At 39.7% G+C, this 21,359-nt stretch overlaps 1 protein-coding gene across 1 annotated transcript; it reads left to right on the top strand.

The window, feature by feature from the left end:
• Positions 1-73: 73 nt before the first annotated feature.
• Positions 74-20,909, top strand: PPP1CC (protein phosphatase 1 catalytic subunit gamma). Its single transcript, XM_082668243.1, has 8 exons — positions 74-336; positions 10,607-10,738; positions 11,635-11,865; positions 16,481-16,585; positions 17,891-18,114; positions 18,325-18,459; positions 19,673-19,733; positions 20,624-20,909. The coding sequence occupies exons 1-8, from the start codon at positions 282-284 to the stop codon at positions 20,692-20,694; spliced, it is 1,014 nt and encodes a 337-aa protein (XP_082524369.1). The 5' UTR covers positions 74-281; the 3' UTR covers positions 20,695-20,909.
• The last annotated feature ends 450 nt before the right edge of the window (positions 20,910-21,359 follow it).

Here is a 21,359-nt window from a genome sequence, read left to right as displayed (position 1 = left end):
TATGGCCCACAAAGAAGTCCCGGCCTTGCCGCTGCACTCCCCGCGCACATCCGTGCGCCGCCCGAGGCTGGCTAAGGAGTCGGCGGCCATTTTGTTCTTCTCGTGGTTCCAGTGGGGAGAGAAGGAGGAAGCAGGGAGTGGGGCGGTTGGGGGGGACCCGCCGCGGCTTTTGCCACCGCCGCCACCACCATCTCTGTGCTCGTGGCGTGGGAAAGGAGGTGTAAATCCCGGGCGCGAGCCGGCGGCGGCGCCACTGCGGGAGGGTCGGCGGTGGGAAGGCGATGGCGGATATAGATAAGCTCAACATCGACAGCATCATCCAACGGCTGCTGGAAGGTGAAGGGGGCGGCGGGCGGCTCCGGGGACTCGAGGGGGGAGGGGGATTTGGGAGGCCTTTTGGACTTGCAGCGCCGAGAGGAGTGAGCCCCGCGAGTTCGCCCGCGGGCCGGGGGCTGCAGCGGGAGGGAGGCTGCCCGGGGTTCCGCACTTGGGCCAACCCGCGGACACTCCTGGCTCCACTCATTCATTGCACGAGGGTGCAGCCGTCCTACTGGCCTTGAAATTTGAAAACTCCGCTCCCCACCCCCACGTTTCCGGTACGTACCCCAGTGCGCCCCGCACACCCGACCAATCTTTGGATGAAGGTTGGGGGCCCCAGTCCAACTTACAGGACGGCACGTTACGAACTTTCTGGTCCTCGTTCTCTTGGAAAGCAACATGATGGGGATATGGATTCCACCGGGCTTGGGGGCTTCTTTCCTATCCTGCTCATTTTTATTTTTTGTGAGGCTGGGGTCGAGGGGCCCATTACTTGTTATTTGGTGACGAACGCTCATATCTCAAGGAGATGTTGGAACTCATATTCTCCTGCCCTTCCAAATACTCTTTTTAAGTTGTCCTTATCTTGAAGAGGTCTCCGCGCTCTTTTCTGAACGTGCCTCTGAACCGAGAAGCCAGCAGTGATGACAGTTTCGTTAGGATCTTTCCAATGTGCCAGGCTCTGTAAGCGCTTTGCGTTCATCGGATAAATACAGTCATGATATTAGCCAGCGCTTCTAAAGCGCTTACTGTGTGTCAGGCATTTTTTGGAGCACTTTACACAGATTTCATGTAATACTCCCAACAACCTTACGAGGTAGGTGCTATTATATTTTACTGTTTTTCAGAGGAAGATAAGACTCAAAGAAGTGAAGTCACTTGACCAAGGTCACACAGTAACAGTCAAGTTTCAAACCCAGGCAGCCAGGAGCTAGAAGTCATTCAAGTCACCCTATGTATGAAGGAAGGAGGTGTCAAGTGGTTGAGCAAAGGTTAAAAAAAATCTTAAATATTGGCTGACCTAAGACTCGTGAGGTGCCTGGCGATTGATTTATATTGATGTGGGAGACGGATGAAATTCGGATTTTAAGGAGGGACGCCGAAATGAAATCACCCCTCACCACCCCCCAAATTCCAGAGTACATCTATCAATACTAACATCTAATTCCAAACTTTGAAAGAATTCAGATCCCTTTCTTAATTTGAATACTGGATAATGTAGATTTGGCTGAGTTTTAACTGCTTTTTGTCTTTGTACATTTCTAAGTATTGTTGGACTATAAATGCTGTGAGAGATGGAGTCGAGAGCATAAACAGTTGGACAGTTCTGGTGTTAGAATTTGCAGATCTTTTGTTTAAGTCATTAGAATGAAACTCCTAAAAATATCTCTTCTTAATCTCTGTAAGGTTTTTTCATTTTATAGTTTCTTAAAAGAAAAACCCATTAAATAGACCCCTGAAATGTTGCTGCCATGTGTGGGTGAAAACCTTATTTGTTCAGTACCTGGCATTTATTTAAGAACCACACTTTTTTTTTTTGCACCTTCATGAATGTATTTATTTTCTCTTTTTATTATTATTATTGTTATTTTATACAGCAGGTTCTTATTAGTCATCAGTTTTATACCCATCAGTGTATACATGTCAATCCCAATTGCCCAATTCAGCATACCACCATCCCCACCCACTGGGGTTTTCTCCCCTTGGTGTCCATACGCTTGTTCTCTACATTTGTGTCTCAACTTCTGCCCTGCAAACCGAAGAACCACACTTTTAATACTAGTTACTACAGTTCTTCGATTTATGTGAGGCAGCAGTGGGTCAGAAACGGATTAAACAGTTTGCAATAAGAAAAGAACTTAAAATTTTGTTTTTCATTCAAAAATTGTAAATTCTGCATATCTGTGGAGGGACACGTGCGACTAGTTAAGAGCTGGCTTTATTTCGTTGAGAAGGCAGGAAAAAATGGAATCTGTGGATTAGAAACATTAGAATTTTAAGATTAGGTAAGTCTTGTTAAGTCCAGGGTTGCCCATAACTCTGTATTCATATAACATTTTGTTAATTTTAATCTTGTTTTTTAAATTGTGCCAAGAAATTTGCCTTGATAAACTTAGATTATTTATAATGAGATCAGTCTTTGTTTATTAATAATTTCTATACATGTTTTGTACTTGAAAACCAGATTTTTTTTAACATTTCATTTTTTCATTGAAATTAATAAAGCATTGTGTTTTAATTCCTCCGGAATAAGCTAGCTGCTCAACAGACGTAAATTTCCTTCTTTTCTAGTAAGTGTTAAATGGGCAGGGAAAGGGTTGAAAATGATCCATTGAGAATATATATAATCCAAGGTAGAAAAGGTTGATAATTTCTGTGATTCCATTTTTTAATGCCCCACAAACTTTTTCCTGTAAAAATTTTAATTAAGATTTGAGTATATCTGAAAATGGAGGGAAATGTGAGTTTTGTGGCCTTGTTAGAATTGTTTACATGTTAGAGATTGTCTCCTTTTTTAAGGTGGAGGACTGTACAAGCTAAGTGAGAAGTAGTTCGGTAATAGTACTAAAAAGACCATTCAAAAGTGAAGTCTTATTTAGGAGAATACCGTGTTGGTTTTAGATTTTAGTCACTACAGCTTTGCAGTTCTTTTCTACTCTAAACTTTTTAGTGGATTTTCCTTAAGGAGGCATCACTTCTGCAACCCACCTGAGAAGATCTCTGCCTTGTGGGTGATAAAACCTTAAGGTTGTCACTCCTTCGTATCATTCATGTTCACTTATTTAAATAACTGCACAGTAAAACTTTGGATTTAGAGAATAAACCAGCTGCTGATTTGTCTCATAGTCCTACTGTGTTGGAGAAAAGTGAGGTTTGAGGCAGAGTGACTTTGTAAGTGATCTCGTTCGGGGAGCGGTGATGGCTAGCTATTTTCTTGCAGAGCAGGCAGTTGTAACTTATTTTCACATCCTGATTTGCCAGAAGCATCTTGGCTCTGAAGCTGGCGGTTGTCAAACTGAAAGACTGTGCCAAGCTCTGCACAATTGCTTGACTTGCTTTAGTGATTTAAATATGACCTCAGCCCTGGCCCTCAGCGTTTACTAACATAATCCTCTGACTTGTAAAAGTAACCCATGTGTTTAGATATTCGGTGTGAAATGAAATATGTTTATATTGTAATGTTTAAAAGACAGGGGTCCTGAAGATAATAAAGGACAATCGTAATGGCAAAAAGAAAAAAAAAATCTTAAAATGCTGACCAAAGAAAACAAAAATAATCTTTCCTAATGAGACCTCTGCAATTATTTTTTCTTTACACATCAGATAATTTCACCCATTAGAGGCTTTTCTTGGAATCAATGATCATAGGGCATTTTGCTGATAAAGACAGTAATATTAAAGTAATGTGTTACTAATACTCTAAATTACAAGAAGTCTGTGTTGTGAGCCCCCTGCTCTTCCCACCCCTCCCGCATGTCAGTTGTATGCCGCATCCTCTCCTATAAGGTAAGGCAAGAAAGCTCTTTTAGAGGCATGATCAGAAGCTTACACCAATCCTAAACCACAGCATGGAAAGGATTACTCTCCTTGTGCCCACAGTGCTTCCTCGCCTGTCAGTAGCAGGAGGCAGCAGTGAAATCTAATGGGATGGTGTGTGTCATTCTGTTGTGCTTGAGGGAGGGAATGTTAGACCCAGCAGTGAAATCTAACGGGGTGGTGTGTGTCATTCTGTTGTGCTTGAGGGAGGGAATGTTAGCCCTAGGAGCAGGAGGCCAGGCTTTCCTCCTCCAAGCTGGGGAAATGCATGCCATGCTGCGCCATGCATTGGTAGCCCGTCTGCGGTAGAGGTTGGTGAGATTGTTTTATATCTGGGAAACTGCAGTCCTATAATAACCTATTCTGCAAAAGTATGTGCCAGTGCCAGTCAGTCTGCTTGACTAGGGTGAGGATTACTGATCTTGAAGCAGGGAAATCATTTCACTTAATTTACCATCACGGCTGTTAGTAGACCTTAAAGATTGAATTGTGAAGGAGATAATATTCTGATATGAATTGTTTTGTAAATGAGGAAGCTGGAAAATCTTATTCAAGAAGAAAAAGGAAGGATTCAATCTCTTTGGAGTTTAGAATTCTGGGATAAATTTTTATGTTTTAAGATCAGACCACTGTATCCAAAGCATGTAAAAATAGATGATTTACTTAATGGTCTTGATGTTTTATCTGAAATCTCTAATTTCACCCCTACTCTGGGGTTTACTGGCATCCCTCATCTAGAGGAGAGTGTATGTCACTGATATTAAGGCTTATGAAAATGAAAACCACTCATTACAAACGTAGGTTCAGATGTGAAGTCTAATCAGTGGTAGTTTATCAGAATTGGTGGCTAGACTGTAGAGAGTTAAACATTTTTCAATAAATTGGCTTCACTCTAGATGTAGAAAACTCAACGTTCTTTACTGAGAGCAATAGACAGTGTTTTGCAGCTATATCCTGATTATCTGCCTTGAGAAAATTGGTATCACCTTTAAATGCCCAAAGTATAACACCAGCAGTTAGGAAAGTCAGGATAGGGGAGGGGTGGTTTAGAAAGTAAGATGGCCAGAAAGTGGATGTCTTCCTGCTGGTGACTTTGCAGAGAAACCAAGTGATTCTCGATTAACATTTTTGTGGCTTATATTTTTTGTAGAAAAGAACTCCATTGTTTGCAGGAAAGTTTTAATGTTACAAATATTCACTGTTTTTTGTTTGCTTTGGTTTGAGGTTTTATTTTCCTAAATCTGTCAGATATTGTGAGGTTATTGATTGTCACTGAAATGAATATGATGTGGCATATTGTTAAGATTGCCACTTACTTTAATAGGATTATCTTGTTAGCAAAATCTCTGTTGATTTATTTTTACACCGGTTGTGCCAGTTTTAGGTTTTAAAACTTGATTATAGTTCAGCTGAGGCTTTTTGGTGGGTATGCTATTCCTTTTCTATGATCTTCTTCTTTTTTTTTTTTTTTTTTGCGATACATGGGCCTCTCACTGTTGTGGCCTCTCCCGCTGCGGAGCACAGGCTCCGGACGTGCAGGCTCAGCGGCCATGGCTCACAGGCCTAGCTTCTCCGCGGCATGTGGGATCTTCCCCGACCGGGGCACGAACCCATGTCCCCTGCACCGGCAGGCGGACTCTCAACAACTGCGCCACCAGGGAAGCCCTATGATCTTCTTTTAACAGTTAAGGGGCAAGAAGAATACTTGCTTATTCCTCATAAATAATCCCAGAGTAGTCTTAAATTTCCCTCTATGGTTTTCATCTCTGCTTTGTTACCAGGCTGTCAGAAAAGTTAATGTTGTTTTGTGAGAAAAAGCTGGCATTGCATATAATCACCAATGACATTCTTTTATTATATCAGGTTTTTATCAGTTTGTTTTCAGTAAAATTGCATGGGAGTTTTTATCATGTGCTCATGTTAGTGATTTGCCAGATAAATAAATGATCAGATAAGTCAGAACAGAGCAGTCCTTGCTGGTAACAGCCATAGTGCATTTTTTTCTGAATCTACCATTTCAACCAGATAAAGAAAAGTTTTCGCTCAAAAATCACACGTTTGGGAATTCCCTGGCGGTCCAGTGGTTAGGACTTTGAGCTCTCACTGTCGAGGGCTCGGGTTCAATCACTGGTCTGGGAACTAAGATCCCATAGCTGTTCCCCCAAAAGTCGCACGGTGCAGCAGAAAAAAGAGAGAGAGAAGTCACACGTTTAAGATCTAAGTTTCAGATCTAAGTTGACCATTTTGATATATCAATCACTAACCTACCTATGTTCACTGTGCCTGCTGATTTTATTTCCATGCAGTGCCTAGCACCTGGACTTATGAGAAACATTCCACCTGGAAAATGGAATTCATATTTGTTGGAATATTTTGGATTCTGTTGGCAATTGTTGAAATGATTTGATACATGCAATTTGAACTACTACTTAGGAAGGTATCATGAGGAGACAGCCCTTGAGTTTCCCACCTAGGGTCTCCTTTTTGTGTAGATTTCTCCCATCATGCACAGAGCACAGTGAGGGTTTTAAACCATGAAGTAGTGACTGCTTTTATTGAGCAGAGCTGTACTGTTTGCATATTTTCTTTGTAGCTAATAGCGATAAAGTAGATATTCAAGGCTTTGTGTTTTTAATGGTATTGAAGATGTCCCTGAGATAAACTTTTAGTTTTATAGTTTTTATGGATGGCTAGTTTTAGCTACAGCGTTTATAATAATCTGCGGTTACCTAGTTTGTCTTATTTTGTGCATCCTCCACTAGAATGTAAACCTCTCAAGAAAAAGGACAGAGTTGTCTGTCCTGTTGCCCGGGTATCCCCAGCATCCAACACAAGGTCTGGCATGTAGTGGTGCCCAGCAACTATTTTGTTGAATATTTGAATGAAGCATGGTAAAAATGAATATTGAAAGTCTTAAACAGATTACATCATTTAGTTCTTATTTAATGCTTCCTGTATGTAAGGATGCCTTATGATTTTATATCCCATATCAAATTTTTCTTAGGGAGCGATGTATGTTGGAGTTTCAGTAGTTTGCCCTATAAAAACTCCTTTGGTTTAGAAGTTTAATGAAGAACAAATTCCTTTTTTTTCACTTTTTCATCTTTATTATTGCTTATGAATTTGTAAAATGACAAAAACAGTTATGTGCTAAACTAGAAACTCTAGTAAAGCCTATGGGGAAATGACACTATTGCTTTGTAATTTTAAGGCACAGACACAATTTTTGTTCTTGTTTTTTGCTAATCAAAAGTATATAGCTTGAGGGCTTCCCTGGTGGCGCAGTGGTTGAGAGTCCACCTGCCGATGCAGGGGACACGGGTTCGTGCCCCGGTCCGGGAAGATCCCACATGCCGCGGAGTGGCTGGGCCCATGAGCCATGGCCGCTGAGCCTACACGTCCGGAGCCTGTGCTCCGCAACAGGAGAGGCCACAACAGTGAGAGGCCCGCGTACTGCAAAAAAAAAAAAGTATATAGCTTGGAATGCACGCTAATTGTAATGCCACAAATTAACAGAGATTTATTCAGACTTCATTCATGCAACAGCTTTTGTGCACCTACCATGTACTAACCATGGGCATGTACACTGCAGAGCAAGTGATGTGGTCCTGGCGTTCACATTCTACCAGGAGGTCCAGGTGAATAGGTGGAAGCAGACTGGCAATTATAATACACAGTATGTGCTGGGCGGTGACCAGGTGTTGTGAGAGCATTTCAGAAAGCATAAAGCAGACTTGTTGAGGGGAGAGGAGATGGCTAAGAGAGGTTTTCCAGAGTGAAGTGATATCTAAGCGGTCACGAAAAATGAGCAGGTATTCGCCAGTTGGTAGATGGTTTTGGCAGTTTCTATTTTTATAATTTTATTTTTTGAGCTAATTGTAGGGAATTTAAGAAGCTTTGGGACTATGTTGTTTTTAATGAGTGCTGTTCATCAAATATAAAATATATCTTGATTTGTTCTGGAAAAACTGCATTTAATCCTCACTCCAATGCCTATATGTGGAATGTAGAAAAATGGTACAGATGAACCTGTTGCAAGGCAGAAGAAGTAGAGACACAGAGGTAGAGAACAAACTGTGGACACCAAGGGGCAGGGGGTGGGTGGTGGATGAATTGGGAGATTGGGATTAACACATACACACTAATAGGTATAAAACAGGTAACTAATGAGAACCTGCTGTATAGCACAGGGATCTCTACTTCACTTTGTTGTACAGTAGAAACTAACACAACATTATAAAACAACAGTACCCCAATTAAAAAAAAATTCTCACTCCACATTAGGAATACTTTTTAAATTGTCAGTACTGTTCTTTACTAATCTCTATACACTCCCACTTGAGGGACAAGCAGAATAAGAGGACTAAAATTACCATGAACTATGTCTAATGGTGGTAGTGGGAAGCCTCCAAATCCAGTAAAATTTATATTAGCATTGATTTAATCTGATGGCATTGGTGTAATATGATAGCATTCATATTAAAAGAATAGCCTGTGTGTTCCTTATAGGTGTAAGTCAGTTATTACATATTCTCCCAAAAGACTTAGAGTGGGCTGTTCACTTACAGGTGTGGGGGCTCTTCTGAAAAAGATTCTGGTTGAAACCAGAAGCATCTAGGAGTCCCCTAGCCAAAAATAAAGTTTCCTGTTGGGCAGTCTGCCCAAGCTTCTGGCTGACTTGTGGTAAAATCACTAATGATTGGGGTTTTCTGGCCGGTGAAGCAGGGATCCCACCATCTTTCCATTGGGAGTGTTTCTTGAATTCTCTCCTTTGTGTGTCTAGAGAGAAAAAATTACTTTGGTTCTGAAAAAAAAAATCATTTTTTGTTGTACAAATAGCTCAGTTGCTGTTGTAAATATTATATATGTGTCTATTTTGCATAATTCCCTCAAAAGATTATCCTTACTATGCTTTCCCTTTAATTGCTTCTTGTTTCTTAATATTTGATCAGAATGAGACTGGCAGTCATTTAGTTTAGTTAACATATTTTGGAGTCCAAAGAGGTGATTTTCCCAAGCTATAAAATCAAGACAGAAACTTGGGGCTTCTGGCTCCCAGTTCAGTGCACTCAACATTTTCTTTTTTTTGTGCCCTTCAAGAGTTTGACTCTTCTCACGTGTCATCCTTTCTTATTTATTGCCTTTCATTGAAAAAAAATAACACCCTTCCATTTCTGCTCAAAACTTGTTTCTTCAGGGAATTCAGTTTCAGTGGCTATTCAGGCTGAAGGATGGCTTCCCCTAAGACAGTATTTCTCAAACTTGGACACAGCCCTTTTTAATGGAAAAAAATTCTCAACAGGCATCAGAGTTTATTACTTGTAGTTTTTATTACTCTGTAATGTTACTTAGATATTTACAGACCAAAGCTAGATACAAACCAGTTAAACCGGTTGCTCTTGTTCAGCTATTAGGCCAAATGATTTTGTGATTTTGAATATAAAGCAAGCCTCCAAAACTGATAAAATTTAAATTAACAGCATTGATTTAATCTGCTCATCACTTTATATTGGGTTTAATGGTGGAAAGATGTAGTGTAGCCTTAGTTTTGTATTTAGTCTGGTCTGGAGTTTTTGCTTCAATTCTAATTTGGAGAATGCTTGCTTTCATAAGTCTTTTATACATAACAAGTATTAAGACTTTGATTGTGAGTTTTTGGCAAGCAGGCCAGTTCATAACTGTGAAATTAAGGTAAATTTAGCAATTCGGTGCTATTTATTATGTATTTAATAACTGTCTAGTCTGTTACAACTGGAATCAAAACAATTTTATTTCCTACTACTACTTACCTGCTGATAAATGAATTGTTATAAGGCCAGAGGAGATCTTGTACTTCACTTTGATAGTACTTCACTTTGATAGTAAGTAGCACTCAGAGTGCTCTGATGCGGGCACTTGGGAGTTTAGGACACTTGGTGCTGTGCCATGATTTCTTTTTGCCTTTTCTCAATTTTAATCTGTTCAAATTACTAGGATACCTTTCTCACAGCACACGTGACATCCTTTGCCCTGTAGAGGCATGATTGTATTCACAAATGCAGGCCCAGAAAGTTGCACAGCAAAATATGCACAGCAAGCATACAGTGTGTTTTAATGAAATGAAAACAACACTTAAGTTTTTTCATAGATAAATCTGGGACCCTTGAGAGACCTGTGGACCTCTGAAAAACACTGATTGAGAGGGGAGATGAGCATTTCCAATCTCACATTTTAAAACGAGGAATTCTTAGAACCAACTCAGTAACATGACAATCTCTAAAATCTCCTGCTACACAAATACTAATTCATTTATAAGGCTGGAGAAGGGAAGACAAGACAGAGAGGCAAAAAGAGCTGGCCTGGTGGGCGGGTTATAGGTGAACCAGGCCAATTGTATGTCTTGGATGCAGAACTGAGGCCTTGAGCTGTGCCCAGGGGGAGTCTGATTTCGCAAGCGATAAGACTTTTCTAACAGTATTCATACACAGAGAGGTTGACCCCTTGATCAGGATACTGTAAAGAAGTCTTACCTTGGTGTAGAAAATGCAACTAAATCTCTGAAATCCTGTCTTAAGATTTTAAGATTGTAATTAGGCATTAAAATCATATTCTTTATAAGTGTCCTGAAAATAAAAGCCTAGCCAGAAAGTAGTTAAACTATGTTTTTGCCTCCTCTTTATTTAAAACTTCTACCTTTTCCGATATTTTTAATTTTTACGTTAAATCTTATTTTGACTTCTCTTGACTGAATTGGGGTTTTTCTCCCCTACAGTGAGAGGGTCCAAGCCTGGTAAGAATGTCCAGCTACAGGAGAATGAAATCAGAGGACTGTGCTTGAAGTCCAGAGAGATCTTTCTCAGTCAGCCTATCCTACTAGAACTTGAAGCACCACTCAAAATATGTGGTAAGTTTTGGCACACTAACAGTTATCTTTGGTTACGTGATTGATGGACTGAGTCAAGGATATATAGATGACCTTGTGTTAGCCAACAAAATCATTTACTATTTATGAGTAACCTGGAACTACTTAAAATTAAATAATTGTAGCTTTAGAATAAATACCTCTAATGGACTTAATGTGCTTAGACGTACTTCGCATTTTCTTAAAATTATTTCACTAAACGAATATAAACATTGCAGAAGAAAGGAAAGAAATGAAACAGAATGGAGAGCCAAAAAAAGGCCTGAATTATGAGTATATAGGGATTATATTTAAGCTTAAAGCAACACTGGTTATGCCTAAAAATATGCCATTTTGTAGTTCTGTTTCTACATGATAAATACAGATAACTGGTATAAAAACTAAACTCTATCTGAGAAATACTATATTTATTCTTCTAACATATTTGACTGCATTGATGAATCTTGTGGTGTTTGTTTTTGTTTTTAAGTAAAATGCTCTTTGGCATTATCTAGCAGGGAGACATTGAAAGCCAGATGCATTGGTGGGTGTACTGTGTGTACACCTTTGTTCACACCGGGCCAGGGCTTGTTAAGAGTGCAGCACTTCTGCTGACACGGTCCCCAGAGACTGAGCTGTGGGAGATCTGATATTGATGGGCCAACCTGAAAGGAAAACCGTGTTACTTGGCAAGAAGCCCTGCCTAGGCATTAATAATCCTTTCCATAAAATAAATTCTCAATTAGTTGAGTTTTGTGTGAGAGTCTGGATACACACATACACTTAAAATTATCACTAAGCTCAGTTGAACTAAATATGATACAAGTTTGGAAATTAGTAATGTTAGTGGTCTGGACTATATGTATGAAGACAGTATGTAACAGAATTCTTGCTTCTAGGTGATATCCATGGACAATACTATGATTTGCTTCGACTTTTTGAGTACGGTGGTTTCCCACCAGAAAGCAACTACCTGTTTCTTGGGGACTATGTGGACAGGGGAAAGCAGTCATTGGAGACTATTTGCCTCTTATTGGCTTACAAAATCAAATATCCCGAGAATTTTTTTCTTCTCAGAGGAAACCACGAATGTGCCAGCATCAATAGAATTTATGGATTTTATGATGAATGTAAGTACTTTCTACGTCTAAGGAAGATTTACTCAAATTGAGATTCTTGGTCATAAACTGAACATATTTCTGTTAGGATTTGCGAGTTTAGATGTAGTGTTGTAATTTCTCATGTTTACTATTTCATTAACTTGTTTTTATCCTGGTTTTTCTTTCTTGGTGTAAAGAATAGCACTCATTGCCATATAATAATCCCCTGGATTCTTGTATGATGTGATGATTAGATTAGGAAGTAGCAATCACAGTGATGATTTCTTTAAGATAATTTTTGTGATGAATAGTCACAGATAATTTAATTCTTAGTACAACTCTGAGAATCTGTCCATATAATTACCTTCGTTTTTGACAACTTTGAGATAAAATCTGATTTTGTAAACTTCATCCATCTTAAGTGTACAATTCAGTGATTAAGTGAATTCATAGTTATGCAACCATCACCACAGCCCTATGCAAGCACTAATTACTTTCTGTCTCTATAGGTTTGCCTTTTCTAGACATTTCATGTAAATGGAAACTTGCAATATACAAATAATTACTTTTTGTAATTTGTAATATAGTTTTTTTCCTTCTGGCACATCTGCACCCCAGGAAAAATAGCAGTTACTATCTGAAATTGTGCTGAAAGGAGAAAACAAAATTGGGGGGGGAAGCTAATTAAAAATATTTGTAGGGCTTCCCTGGTGGCGCAGTGGTTGAGAGTCCGCCTACCAATGCAGGGGACACGGGTTCGTGCCCCGGTCCGCGGAGCGGCTGGGCCAGTGAGCCATGGCCGCTGAGCCTGCGCGTCCAGAGCCTGTGCTCCGCAACGGGAGAGGCCACAACAGTGAGAGGCCCGCGTACCGCAAAAAAAAAATTTTTTTTACAAGAGTCTTTTTTTTTTTTTAATTTTTAAAATTTATTTATTCTTTTATTGTTTATTTTTGGCTGAGTTGGGTCTTCGTTGTTGCTCACAGGCTTTCTCTAGTTGCGGAGAGCAGGGCTATTCTTCGTTGCAGTGCACGGGCCTCTCATTACAGTGGCTTCTCGTTGTGGAGCACGGGCTCTAGGCGCACAGGCTTCAGTAGTTGTGGCTCGTGGGCTCTAGAACGCAGGCTGAGTAGTTGTGGCGCACGGGCTTAGTTGCTCCGTGGCATGTGGGATCTTCCCGGATCAGGGCTTGAACCCATGTCCCCCACATTGGCAGGTGGATTCTTAACCACTGCGCCACCAGGGAAGTCCCAGAAACAAGTTTCTTAAAGCCTTGAAAATAATCAGTTTTGGTGGAGAGTTTTATTGTTGGTGCTGCTGTTTTTAAGTAACTATAAAAATTTTTTTTTTTTAATTTAAAAAAAATCCTTACCTCCATCTTCCTTTTGTATTCATCATTTCTGCCAGCAGGAGGGTTCAGGCTGGGAGGAAAAGGAATTTGAATTACTAGCACTTGCCAGTATAATTATAACAAGACTGGTAAAGCATTGTCACTGTGACCCTCCCCTAGACTGTAATAATAACCTATAGTCTCTCAGGGTATGGTGTTTTTCCATCTCAGTTTCACATAGATGTGTTCAGCTAGCGTATTTGTTAGAAGTACATTGCTAGAAAGGTTATGTTTATAGACTTGGCCCTCGTACTCGCAACCTCTTACATGACTATATATGTATGTCTGTGGCCCTGAGACCCAGCTCATAAGATGAGGCTGGAGGAAATTAGCTATACTTCAGTAAAAAATTAAAACAAAACAAAACAGGATGAGGCAGGAGGGATTACCAAGAAGAAAAATACTGTGGTTTCTGAACTGACTGGGACACCTGAGTTGGGCAGGAAAGATACTTGATATTGACAATGAGTCTATTAGAGAAGTACTAGTAAGGCAGTTAGTTACTACTCCTTAGGTAATGAAATGAGAGGCAGAGAATTTTATAATTTTGTTTTAGGTATTTGTTACAGGTACTACTTTTTAGAACAGGTTCCTTTTTACACAGCTGTTAGCAAGTATTTTGTTGTTTTCATTAACGAAGTTCAAATCCATAAGATCTCTTCCTTGTGGCATATATCCTAGTCTAAAGGTATTGGCTACATCATTTTTGTTTCTGTTTAATGTGAGGCCCTATGATTTAGAAGGTCAGCACTGACTGGAATTAGTTTTGACTCTTGTTCGTCCTTAAGACTGATGTAATGACCTTGTACTCCAGCTTTCCCCTCTCCCATCAGGCAGGTATAATTTGTGGGCCTAAAAGTGTTCTTGACTTAGGTGGCTTTCAGTTGATGCTTTGCTGACTTTTTTTAAAAACCTTGATAATTTTTTAAAAATTTTATTGTACTGAAAAATTTTATTCAAATGGAAATTTCCATGGAACAATTTAAAAACCACTGTTTTATGTGGTAGACTTATTTCCTAAGTGTAACAAGCACTCTGTGCTACAATTTCTCCCTCCACCCCCAATTTTATGACTGTAGTCCTGGAATAGCCGAGGTATCTGTTGTTGGATAAAATGTGAATGTGTGTTATACTTTTCTGATACCAGAGCTGTCTGGTCTATAGTAATAGGAAACTGCATTAGGGGTTCTGGCTCAGAATCTGAGGATTTGGAAGCTTGAAGAGACCTTGGCAATTATCCAGGAATCCTGGAGCCAGATGCTCCTAGTGGTCTGAAGTGGCCTTAGGGAGGAAGTGTAGAGAGGAGAGGAAGCAGGAGCCCAGGACTTAGTTAAGATGCTCAGAGACAACAGGAGGAAGAATCTTAATTTTTTTTTAATTTATTTATTTTTGACTGCATTGGGTCTTTGTTGCTGTGTGCGGGCTTTTGCTAGTTGCGGTGAGCAGGGGCTACTCTGCGTCGTGGTGCGCGGGCTTCTCATTGCGGTGGCTTCTCTTGTTGCGGAGCATGGCCTCTAGGCCCGCGGGCTTCAGTAGTTGTGGCACACAGGCTCAGTAGTTGTGGCTTGTGGGCTCTAGAGCGCAGGCTCACTAGTTGTGGGATACGGGCTTCGTTGCTCCGCGGCATGTGAGATCTTCCTGGACCAGGGCTGGAACCTGTGTCCCCTGCATTGGCAGGCGGATTCTTAACCACTGAGCCACCAGGGAAGCCCAAGGATCTTAATTTTTGATAGAGAAGCCAACAAAAATAGCAAAGGAATCCATAAGAGTAGCTGGAGTGCGTTGTGAAACTAAAGAATCAAGGAGTGAAGCAGATTTCAAGAAGGAAGAGAATCTGTTGGCACTGGCAAATGCAGCATCTGAGCAAAGGAAAAATCTAGGGGAGCCATTGGAATGTTGTTCAGAGACAGGCTTCAGTAGAAAATGGAGACAGAACCAAATCACTTTTATACATAGGGGTTAGGACAGCCCAGCCCTGTTCTTGTATTATTACCATTGTTGGAAATTGGAGGTGCACAGGTTCCCCTTCAGGCTTTTGTAGAGAGGAATTCCGTTAGGCTTCCAGAAAACTCCAGTGAAGGAAGATGTGGGACAAAGGGAATTAGTGGCCTCCAAAGAAATACAAAACAGGGTGAACCATGGTGAGGGTTATACCCAGTCATAGAGAAACGTAAACTATTAGGAGAAAAAACAGAAATCCTCCTCTGCAAAGGGAGAAGTCAAACGTTTGTTGAATTTGCATTGCGTTTCAAACCTGTGCTAAACTTTCTCCCTGACTTGATTTGCTGTGGAGTGGAAGATGTGGTTCAGGAAGCCTGTTGCTTGGGCCCTTCTCGAACTCAAAAGAAAGGGTACATTGAAAGCTGTAAACCTTTCAGTATCCACAGGATGAAAATGGAGAAGAGACTGAGGACAAATTTGGTTTAGGAGTAAGATTGTGCTTTTAACTTTAGTGCTTTTAACCTTAGTATGGAGTGTACAGGAGACGAAGGCACCCTAACAATTGGGTCTTCCTCATCCAATTCAGAAAGATTTGTATTTCCAGGGTTTATGAGTGGGTTTTTTACTCAAAACATAGTTTTCCTGTGGAAAGCACACAGTGACTCCAGAATGCATGGAATATATGGGTTGGTGAGGTGGGAATATAACCACTCTGTAACGTTTTTGGTGGTGGGGGGGCATTCTCAGTGTTTGTGCAGCATGTTAGGGCTATCCTGGTGTGCCTGCAATAAGCAATCTGTATTCCTCTGTAGTCGTTGTGCTTCCTACTAGAATATTTAGGGGGGGTGGGAATTAAATGGTTCCAGTAGCTTATTGAGGGTGGTGGTAGATGAGATGGGTGTTAACTCTCAGAGGCTTCCTCAGAAGGAAGATTATAATGGCACATGTGTGAGTTCTTAGTTGCCTTTAGAAATAGGAACCTACTTGCAGGTTGAGAGTGGACAAGACAGACTAGATTTCAAACAGAGTTGGTGTTATCAAATAATTGTTGAGGTTTAATGGTTATCCTTAATCATTATATCTGGAATTCTGATTTCAGACTTCCATGGAATTTTAAAATACTTCATATGAAACTGTAAGTCGTTGCTTATAAATCAGACATCTCCAAGTATTATATATATCTGATTCTCTCTTTTTTAATAAAAGCATAGTTTTTGTTTACTTAAGGTAGTCAAAACCTTGCCTTGGAGGACTTGTCCTGAGGGAATGTACCTACAGAACACCAGTCTCTTTTTAACCATCCCAAAATTTTTACAGGTAAAAGAAGATATAACATTAAACTATGGAAAACTTTCACAGACTGCTTTAACTGTTTACCGATAGCAGCCATCGTGGATGAGAAAATATTCTGCTGTCATGGAGGTATGCGGGCTGATTTTAATTCCACATAGATTTTGATCTCTTCTAAGGAGTGTACACTTTGATATTTATCATCCCAATGAGTTATCATTGGGATGACTTCCTCTGTCAGGTAACTCCTATGTTGCTGTGTTAAATCTTGGGTCCACTTTGGCACATCCAGGATCATTTGGATACAAGTCCAGAGTACCCAATTGATTTGTTACAGGGAATTAAGGGTTCTGTAACAGCTTTGAAAATAGAGCAAAAGGATTTTTGAATATAAAATTAAACAATTAATATGCTGTACCATAGATCCTCTAGGATACTGAATATGTGAATAGACTTCTCCTTGGTCTGTTTTTGATCCTTTCAGAAATTTTTCAACTTAGATGTTAAAAGTTATTTTGCTTGGTGGTTGTGCTGTATATTATGTAATTAAAATAATAATTGCAAAGAGGATTTCTTTTCATCTGTGATCAGAAATTAGACAACCATCAGAGCCAACTCACTATATTTTAATAAATCCACTATCCCTGCCTTCCTTATATACTTAAACTGGTTTTGGTAGAGTTGGGCATGTGATTTTAAACTCATATGAGAGTCGGCTACATCTGAGCTGGTCTGATAGATTTTATGGTCCTTGGACAGCTCTGGTTTCCTAGAAAGCTACATCACCTGAGTGTCTGCATCCTCTATGCCCAGTCACTACAAATGGTCACTAGGGTGCTCTGTATGTTGAGGTAACTTTCCATATGCTATTTAAGCACACTGTACCTTGCAAATTAGTGCATGTAATAAGTTCCAGTGCCCCCCCGTGTTTTTTGGTTTTTTTTTTTTTTGTGGTACGCGGGCCTCTCACTGTTGTGGCCTCTCCCGTTGCGGAGCAAGACTCCGGACGCGCAGGCTCAGCGTCCATGGCTCACGGGCCCAGCTGCTCCGCGGCATGTAGGGATCTTCCCAGACCAGGGCACGAACCCGTGTCCCCTGCATTGGCAGGCGGACTCTCAACCACTGCACCACCAGGGAAGCCCCCCCCCACCTTTTTTTAACCAAAGCTAAATAAGAAAATGTAGCCAAAGATTTAATGTAAGCCTTTGTAAGAGTCCCTGGGTGTCTCTGTAGACAAATGGAGCTGTTAAAGTGGTAACATCCTTTTTATTTATTTATTTTTTTAAGTGGTAAGGAGCATTGCTACATGAGCCTTTATTTTTATTATTATTTTTTTAATTTTTGAATTTTATTTTATTTATTTTTTTATACAGCAGGTCTAACATCCTTTTTAAAGTTCTGTTTCCTTCATTTTTTTTTTTTTTTTTCACTTCATAGGTTTATCACCAGATCTTCAATCTATGGAGCAGATTCGGCGAATTATGCGACCAACTGATGTACCAGATCAAGGTCTTCTTTGTGATCTTTTGTGGTCTGACCCCGATAAAGATGTCTTAGGCTGGGGTGAAAATGACAGAGGAGTGTCCTTCACATTTGGTGCAGAAGTGGTTGCAAAATTTCTCCATAAGCATGATTTGGATCTTATATGTAGAGCCCATCAGGTATTGATTTTGAATTTTACATGTACACTTAAGAGCATGTGTGTGAGCACAGATTCTCCTTGTTGATTTTGGTGGGTAGGTATTGCTTATTTATACAAAACGTCTCTGGAAGTGTGACCTACAGGATATCAGGCTCAACGGGAAACTGAAGAGTGGTTTTACCCACCTAAAATTTGCACCTCCTTATACTGAAAATGTTTTCTCTCCAAGGTGGTTGAAGATGGATATGAATTTTTTGCAAAGAGGCAGTTGGTCACTCTGTTTTCTGCACCCAATTATTGTGGAGAGTTTGACAATGCAGGTGCCATGATGAGTGTGGACGAAACACTAATGTGTTCTTTTCAGGTAGAGGATGCTTTCAGCATTGTGTCCTTTTATTATGTCTGAATTTTACTGATTTTTTTAAAAAGTGCTACTTTCTGCCTACTATTCATTTATGTTGAGTAGACTGAATTTTTATTTTCCCTTAACTGGTGTTTGTCCTAGTTCAGTATTGAGTGAATTCCTTTTAAAGGAAAAAAATTATCATAGAACCCTTCCTCCAGTGTTGAATTTAACTGTTTTTACATTATTTAAATACATAAAAACCACAATATATTAGCTTCGTATGCTTATGGCTCCTTTACTACAAGTCTAAAACTACAGTGTCAGTGCAACGTTCAGCTAAAATTAAATCACCACTTGAACGTGAAAGTAATACTGACTGCCATGTGCCAGATGTGCTATGTAATTACTCACTTCTCCCACCACTTTTCTCTAGTCTAATTTCTATAAAACCTCTTATTGATTCACCATGACATCATTTGGCCTTCACTTGGCACAAAAGAATCATTTACACATAAAGTCTACCTCAGTCTTTTTCTCATTCACTTGTTATGAATAAACTTGTATGACTTCAGGCTAGCCCAATCATAACAAAAATACAGCCACTGAAGTCATATGGCAGTCATCAGTTAACTGAATTTAAAACAGGTGTTTTTTGTGTTTAACCAAGTATCAGGGAGAGCTTGCAGCTCCCAGAGATTGTGATAGGATTCCCTAGGGCAGGGGTCCCCAACCCCCGGGGCCAAGTTAGGAACCTGGCTGCACTGGGTGAGCGACTGAGGCTTCATTTGCCACTCTCCATCGCTCTTCATCCATCGCTCGCATTACCGCCTGAACTATCGCCGCCAGCCCCGCCCTGTGGAAAAACTGTCTTCCACGAAACCGGTCCCTGGTGCCAAAAAGGTTGGGAACTGCTGCCCTAGGGGTTTGAGGGATACTATTCTAAAGAACTCCCCCACCACCACCCATCAGAAGGGATACCTAAAGGTGTGACTTCCAAAAATTGTCATTTTATCCAGAGGCAAAATTTGTTCAGCTCATATATCTTAGCTGTTCATCAGAGCATTTATTACCAAAATGTTTGTCAGCTTGGTTTGTATTAATATGCCAGTGGGGCCTTCCAAGTTGTTGGGTCAGTTTTAAACAAAAAACTTTCTAACAAAAGATTTGAGTGAAATGTAAGATTTGAGGTTGAGTGTATTCCTAAAATGCATGGTCTTTTGAATCTTTGCAGATTTTAAAACCTGCAGAAAAAAAGAAGCCGAATGCCACGAGGCCCGTAACACCTCCAAGGGGTATGATCACAAAGCAAGCAAAGAAATAGATGTCATTTTGACACTGCCTAGTTCGGACTTGTAACATATAGTGTATAACCTTCATTTTTAAAAGTGTAATGTGTATTGGTCAGCTTGCTCAAAAAGTGTTTGTGGGCCCCCCCTTCCATTTTTGACTTAATGAATAGTATTTGCTGGTTATAACAGCAAATGAAAGACTCTCCACTCACAAGGAAAAATGTTTTGTTTTGTTTAGTTCTCTGTTCCTTTTTGCAAACAACTTTAATGATGGTGTTAAAGCTGTACACCCCAGGACATTTTATCCTTTCTAAGATCAGTACAACTGATCTTTTTTTTAAATTCAGTACAGCCCATGAATAATGTAAATGCTCACTTTCTTTAGGATATAAAGAGAGCCCTAGGGTGCTCAATCTGTACATGTTATTGTCATAAAATGCATATTGTTGGATACAAACCACTGTGAACTCTATTTTTGTTTTTTGTTTTCAAAGGGATTGCTTTTTTTCTCATTGTCTTATCATGTACAAGCTAGTTTTTATAGCTATCAACATTAGGAGTAACTTTCAACCTTGCCAGCATCACTGGTATGTATATTTAATTAAAGCACACTTTCCCCTGTGATATACTTAAAATGACGATTAAAGCCATTATTTTAAATGTTTGTGACTCTTTCCTGAAGCCAAAGTTTCTGTTGAAATATATATTGACACTCCCCTAAGTACAAGGTGGCATGGTTGTGTACATCTGCCGCCATTATGGGGATTCAAAAACAGGTTTTTGAGTTTGAATAGCAATTAGTAACATAGTGCTGTTTAAGCTATTAATGATTAAAGTTAATAACATTTTGTACAATTTCCATATAGCCTATTCATTAAGTAATCTTTTTACAGTTACATCAGGCCCGAACCCGTCCATTCAGAAAGCTTCAAATTATAGAAACAATACTGTTCTATACGAGTGACTGATTATGCTTTCTTTGGCCTACATTCTTTATTCTGCGGTGAAGTTGAGGCTTATAAGTCAAAACAAAGGAACTAACTTACTATCCAGCAGTTTATACAGAACTCACAGTATCTATGACTTTTTTAAACTAAGATCTGTTAAAAAGAAATCTGTTTCAACAGATGACCATGTACAATACCATGTGGTGAAAATAAATTCAGACTTATTAAATGATCAACTTGTTAAATTCTCTCAGTGTCAGTTTATCAGCACAGTACACACAGGAGAACTGTTGATGGCATATTGAGTAGCCTTTAATGAATAAATTGCTCTGGAAACCACACAGTTTCAATTTGGATTTGTCTTCCTTCAAATAGTCTGTTTTCCAAGATGGATTATAATATGGATGCTCACATTCTTCGAGCTCTTACCTGGATATAACTAAGTTTCTGAAGTAGAGCAATGAGATTGAACTATCTTCCCCTACTATTTAGGGAGGTGTGGGACTTAGTGAGTTGTGACATCATCTGTATACATAGTTTTCTTTTTATCTGGGTTCATTTGAACTTGGCAGCAAAATTCAAGAACTACTTTTTAAATTATTATAAATCACCCACCAGTGTTTTTATACACAGACCTTTGCTCTCTTCTCCCTTCCCTGATTCATATGGAACACAGTGTTGT

This window comes from Grampus griseus (assembly GCF_964374135.1).
Source record: "Grampus griseus genome assembly, chromosome: 12".
Classification (NCBI taxonomy): Eukaryota; Metazoa; Chordata; class Mammalia; order Artiodactyla; family Delphinidae; genus Grampus; species Grampus griseus.
Note: the sequence above shows the minus strand (reverse complement) of the source record. Positions and strands in the feature narration are given on the sequence as shown.